General features: G+C 40.6%; 1 protein-coding gene across 1 annotated transcript; it reads right to left on the minus strand.

Annotated features, from left to right (window-relative positions):
• Positions 1–62: 62 nt before the first annotated feature.
• gpr17 (G protein-coupled receptor 17) lies at positions 63–5,618 on the minus strand. The gene is made up of 2 exons (XM_042006888.1): positions 5,490–5,618; positions 63–2,033 (listed from the first exon to the last, which is right to left on the minus strand). Exon 2 carries the CDS (start codon positions 2,023–2,025, stop codon positions 1,009–1,011), a length of 1,017 nt encoding a protein of 338 aa, XP_041862822.1. The 5' UTR covers positions 2,026–2,033; positions 5,490–5,618; the 3' UTR covers positions 63–1,008.
• Positions 5,619–6,783: the final 1,165 nt, after the last annotated feature.

Genomic DNA, 6,783 nt, shown 5'->3' on the forward strand with positions numbered 1-6,783 from the left:
CTGTTTTTGTGATAGTAGAATCCCCAAAAGTTTGTGGTTTTTTTCTTAAGTCTTTGACCACAAAAAGATGGCATCCCAATTAACGCAGTTAGCATGAACTAACTAGCAATCAAATTTAGCCGCCAGCTAGCTAGCTAGCAATTGCATAAGCTGATAACCATTTAAAAAACAGTAGAAGCCCACATTCACCTTTACTCAGACTCATGTCATCCTACATTAAAATCTGCCTCGAGGCTCTTTTACTTAATAAATTTGCAGACTTTGGTCAAACCACCATACTGAGTTTTGCTAGACTGGTTCCAGCTTAGTTAGCCCTCTGTTCAGTTTATCAGTAGTCCCTTTAGAAAAATTTATGTATTTTTAAAGTAATTTGCTGTCTTTGTGATAGATTCCCCCAAAATTGGTGTGTTTTTCTCCTAAGTCTGTGACCACAGAAGGGTGGCATCCCAATTAATGCAGTTAGCCTTATCTTAGCTATCCAACTTAGTCAGCCTGCTAACATTAGCTGTTAAGTTAGCATTCCTTTTGCTTGAAAATCATCATCAGAACTAGTTTAACAAGTCCAGATAACTTCAACTACATGTCAAATTTCACATAACTTCATTACAGTAGTCCACAACCCACCAGTTGATGGGATGATGGCTACGTCAACCTATTTTAAATTGTTTATAACGCAAAGTCATATAAAGTAAAATAACTTGTGATGTATGCTCTAAAAATTAACCCATTAAGTCCTCCGAGAGTAGATATACACAACACATGGATCCAATTTTTGTCTGTGGTGTCTTATAGTCCTGACATCCTCTGTTTCTCTCAGAATTGACATAACGTCTCTGGGAGTTCATTGATGTGGTGTGGTGTGTGATGCATACAAAAACTAGGCCTTGATCACCTTCTCTCAATTATAGGCAAGGCAAAAGACCATGAAAAGTCAAAACAAAGTTGGTTTCATTGGACAGATATTCAGATTGCACAATTTTTTTTAGATCCTATTAAAATCTATTTTTCTCAGAGCTCAGACTTGGCACTCACAGAGCTCTCATGTGTTCCTTTCAAGTCTCCACTGGTGGCTGCAGACATCCCTCCTGTATCTTTACAAAACAATCGCCTCAGTGAGCTGCGGAATTTTTCTGCCCCAAATAGATAGACCAATGGGTCCATAGCACCGTTCAGACAGGTGAGGGATGAGGTGAGGCGGTTGGCCATGCTCAGGGCTCTGCGTGTCTGGCAGGAAACATCAGGGTGGTTGTAACCAAGGATGAAGGTGGCCCTACTCATATGATAAGGCAGAAAACAGACCACGTAAATAAGCATGACCACACCGATGGTACGCAAAGCCCTCAGCTTGAGGGCAGGCTCTAACCTAGAACCTCGATGCAGGCTGTGGATGATGAGTAGGTAACAGGACAAGGTGGCAAGGAAAGGTGGTGTGAAGGCCACAGCCAGGGAGATCAGTGCATTACGTGAGGCCTTTTCACGGTACAGCTGCAAGCATACTGTTGTATTGTCCACCTGTCTAGTCTGATGGGTGATAAGCAGTGGCGCCATGGAGACAGTAACCAGGACCCATAAGGAGAAGCTGATGATGTGTGCATAGCGACCCTGACGAACCTTCAGTGACTTTACAGCATGAACGACTGCCAGGTAGCGATCTGCAGCCACACAGGCAAGAAAGTACAGGCTGGCATACATATTGACATAAAACAAAAACCCCACCACCCGGCAGGGAACCTCACCGAGGGGCCAGTGGCCTCCAGTGAAGTGGTAAGTAGCCCTGAGTGGGAGGATGATCACATATGACAGGTCTGCCACAGCCAGATGAATCAGGAAGACGTTAGCAGGAGAGGAAACCCCACGCTGGCGAGAGAAGATCCAGAGAGCCAAACTGTTACCACTCAGAGCCAGAAAGAAAACCCCAATGTAGAACCATCCAAATAGCTGGTTCTCTACTGTCGTTTCTACTGCCACACAGCTCTCTGATGACTGATTTGATTGCAGAGGCAGCTCCATTGTAGCAGACTCCATTTTGATACCTGAGGATACAAATTGATAAGAATTCATTATGAAAGAAAGTTTGAGGTTTAATTAGATGTTTTTCTTTTGTGGATGTTTGCAATACAGATAAAACAGATAATCACTGCCTGTTGAAAGGCCTGATTTCTGACCTGTATTTCAGTCAATAACGTTTGATAAAACAAAAAATTGTCATTGTTAGTATTCTGAAAGCAAACCACCTCAGTGACAGGAAACCATGTTAGCCCACCCCGTCCGCACATACAAAGCAGACAACAGGCAGGGAGAGTGTTTGTCACTGTGCCAGTCTCACAAGGTAACAATGGATGTCAGTGTCCCTGGTTAATGTACCAATGTTCTGAAAGCATGTAATTGCTTCATTCTGACCAATAGATTTCATCTACAAAGTCCAGGAAGTCAGAGCAAGTCATTAACACTTCACCCTTCTCTTTGCGGCATAACATATGGTTTGAAACAACAAATTGATCCGGACTGAAAGACAAACCCTAATGAGCATACAATATCATATTAATCTTTAACTATCATATACAGAGCTGTTATATTCTGTATGTGACACTATTTAACATAGAGTTTATTAGAATAAAAAATACAGATACATTTAGTGAGCTGACACAGTGCAGGTGAGTAAGAATCCAAGACAGGAAGCAAAGACAAACACTTCTACAGAATCAAACAGTAAAGTCACATCTTTGAAGGTGTTCATTCACTCACATGAAGCATCTATGTTAATGTATTTACAGTGGACTGCTCAGGGTTCAGAGGTTATAAGAGATTAGTGGTGACTGTGGATGTCTCACAAAATGTCAGCAGAGATGTGACTGGATCATCAGGCTGCTTCCAAATCAGCTCCATTTAATTGTTACTGATAAGCACCCGCAACCTGCCAAATATGGGTTAAAATATCATCTGAAGGGTGAAATGAAAAATTACTATCCAGTTCAGCAGGTGATGAAAGAAGGAAATAATTTTGGTTCTTTGTGCTAGCAGTGCCATCACTATATTTCCTATGGATGCTATTCAATGATGTATCCATTGGGTGAGTGCTTACTTTTGTGTGCATGGTGTCATTTACGAGCTACTGATTGAACAAAGTGCAGCTTAATGAGGAGAAAGTTTAAAGAAAGTGACGTGTAGAAGGAGATACAAATAATGTGGTGGTTGGAGAGTGGAAAGAGCGAGGCTGGTCACAAGATAAGAAAGGAGGTAGAGGAGAATATTGATGATGAAAGGGGAGGCGAGACAAAGAAAAAGAGGATGTTTAAATACAAAATAACTTTCTGGTCATAAGTGGCTGGTGTTTAACCAAATGTAATGTAATCTAAAAGCTGCCACATATACTCTCTTTCTCTCTCTCTCTCTCTCTCTCTCTCTCTCTCTATATATATATATATATATATATATATATATATAAACTTTTCATTGTTGGAACAAATAATTTTAAGGTGGAGACTTACAGATCATGAAACTTCCCAAAATCACTAAAGACCACCAATACAGGTGGAAAAGTAAAATGCTGAGAGGAGCTCTTTGTTATTTTTGGCATTTTCATGGGAAAATGTAAATAAAAACAATAATAAAAAAAAAAAAAAAAAAAAAAAAACACATCTGACAGGGGTGAAGTTTTTTCTGACCAAAAGAAAGGTGGCCAGAGTTACATCTTCATCAGGCAAAACCTGTTTTTATACTAAACTAAACTTTTCCATATCTGTACTATTATATCTTGTACAAAAGCGTGTTTCAATAAAGTTGTTAATTAAAAATCAACTTAATTGTTATTAATGTTATTACTGTGTCACTGCTTTTATGAAACAGTAACATGCTGATAATAAGGCTGCTGTCTTTAATCTCACACTTTTACACCATGACCGTTAAATAATTATCAAATATTCCTGTCTTTCACCCTGCTTTAACACAGCTCAACTTTAAATTCAAATTCATGGTTAGCTTCATTTCTTCACTGATGATTTACCCCTATTGTTGCAAATTTGCTACAAACCAAATTTGGCCTTCTTTAAAGATTGCATATCTTTTTATCCATTGATTGATTGATTGATTGATTGATTGATTGCTTTTATTGCAGTCTTTGTCTTTTTTCTTTTTTTTTTTTTTCTTTTTTGTACTGTTTGTATTTATTTGTAAACAAATGTAGCCATAAAGCCTGGCTGTATCATTCTGATTTTTTATCTCCTGCAGGTTTATGGTATTTCCCTGCTCCAACACACCTAAAAGCTAAATGGATCTCCCAAACAGCTTGTGAAGTTCTGCACATGCCTGTAAATGATTTATTGATTTGCATCAGATGTTTTGAAGCGGAGAAACATCTAAAACCTGCAGGACTTTGGCCCTCAATGACCAGAATTGGACATCCGTGGTGTAAAGGTTAGGTTTGGGAAGGAAACTGACCAATATGTCTCCTATTGTTTCTTTCATTTTGCTCATTGTTTCCAACTATTTAGAGAAAAAAATGACCACCCACTCTGTTGTAGATGTTTAACTAATTAAATCTGTCCATTCTTCTTTTCCTTTATTCATCAGCTCTTTTTTTCTGTTGCTGTTCCAAGAACACTGCATCACTGGGGTGTGACCTGCAAAGTCTAATTTGAATAAACCTAAGGCAAGGCTTCTTTTTAACTTTCACAATGGCATTTGAGGTAGATCCAACAACAATATTATGACATATGTAACTGATGAACCTGTCATCCCACAGATCAGATTCCTTCAGCTGTGGTGAAGTTCTAAAATCTATCATGTAAAAAACTCAGCAAACAGTGAAACACAATTAAAAAACTGCACAAAAAACAAGGAATGTCTTTGTCAGATGGGGCTTAATCCCTTTTTTATCATCTCACCATTGCTGCATTAGGAGTCAGCCAGATGTAGCAGTATTGCTCTTTAGAGTGAGCGATGCGAGAAATACAACCAAATGTCTCAGCCAAGGTTACAACTCTGAGCCTTTATTCTCCGTAAAGAAAAGGGATGCAGCCCCAGCAGGGATAACAAACCAGGAGCGGAACAGCTGAATGGAAAAGCCTCCAGAAATGTGTCTCTCTGAGGGATAATCCTGGAGAGAGACGATCCTGAATTTTCCCTTCATCACAGTGATCTGGTTAAGCTGATTTGTGCAGGCAAAGGGGAGACAGAGCATCCTGGCAGTGATCCTCTACAAATCTGTGACAGCTGTAACATGCACAGTCTGCTGTTGTTAACTGGACTAAATAAATGTGAAATTATGGTAAGTGGATTAAATGATAATCAGCCATCTAACCTTGAAAAAGATGATAGATTGCCATTTCTTATAAAAATAGCAAAAATTATTATTTTTATAGGGTGTACATGATCAAAATGAATACATTTATCACTGTAATTTTGGTCTGTGCTACTTGACACATGCATGAAACACTGTTTTGCTAGTTAAGGTATCACATGCACAGAAAACAGACACAAAGAAGACTTACCAGAATTCCTGAGAGGAAAAGTTTTGCAGCTTGCAGGCAAAGTGGACAGCAGTCAATGCAGAGCAGGGAGTCGTATGTGGACCAGAGTGAAGACCAGGAGATTATCTGCCGCTCTGTGCAGAAACTGCTGCTCGGACACAAAGAATGTCGTCCTATAACCCCTCTTCTCTCCCTCAAGATGTCCCCAGGAATGAGACTGTAGCTCTTTTTGTCTCTCAACAAATTTGATAACAGAGAGGGAGTCCCGTTGGGAGCCTTTCGTTTGAACCCTGACCCCACCCATTCTTTCTCCATCCCCTTCTCTTCAGAGAGCCACTTGTGCGCTCCACAATAGCTTGAGTCAGAATAAGTGGCGCATTTTACCAGCGGGAAGAAGAATGGCATGCCTCAGTCGCAATGAGTTGTTGGGTATGACTCCATGGAAACCAGGCCTGGTGGTGTACCGAGTGCTTTACCATGAACTCCCACCCTCCCACTGATAGATAGAAGATGGACTGTGTGGTTAATTGTGAGGTTTATGACTAAAGTCTCAGAGATAATCTTTTATAGATGCTCTGTTAAATTCTAAAGTGGGCCCCATGCCCTATAGGAACACTGGAAAAAAAAACAAGCTCTGGAAGGGGGGTGGCGGGGTGCCTGGTAGAAACAGAGGCCCTTGTTGCTCTCCTGCCTCCTGGGGGCATCTTGAATTGGAATGCCCAAAATAATCAGTCACATAGCCATCAGACAGATGTGGAGAAAGGACCCTCTGGCTGAGGGGCATAATATTTCTTTCATATGTGGTCTTCACAGCTGTGGTTCAGACACATCGGCCCTTTTTCTTGTATGTAACATCGATATGCAAATTGTATTCTGTAGACTTGAATGAAGCCACTATCTGTGCAGGACTGTGAAGAGGCTTTGACATCACTACCCTGTTAATCTACTGCCAACTCCTAATTGGTATGGATCCCCCCACCTTTGTTTGGATGTCTACTTTGTCTGTTGCGCGTCTGGTAACCCGTCTGTAAAAACATTGCTTTGGCATCGCGTGTGCAATCGTGAATGCAGGAAGGGTTTGGCCAGGTGCTCCTGACAGGACAGGCGCTGAGGGCTTGATAGGAGACGTGATTGGAGAAAGTTACTCTCTAAACCACTGTGCATGGATGCAAAAGTTTACTTTCAGTCCAACTCATAAATAAAACTATTCTCTCTTTATGATAGCACACATGCATGGCAAATACCCAAAGTTGCATCAGATTAGAATCACCCCAGACGCAGCCGATCTCACCAGACCTTCATTGGAACACAGAGT

This window comes from Melanotaenia boesemani, chromosome 14, assembly GCF_017639745.1.
Source record: "Melanotaenia boesemani isolate fMelBoe1 chromosome 14, fMelBoe1.pri, whole genome shotgun sequence".
Taxonomy (NCBI): Eukaryota; Metazoa; Chordata; class Actinopteri; order Atheriniformes; family Melanotaeniidae; genus Melanotaenia; species Melanotaenia boesemani.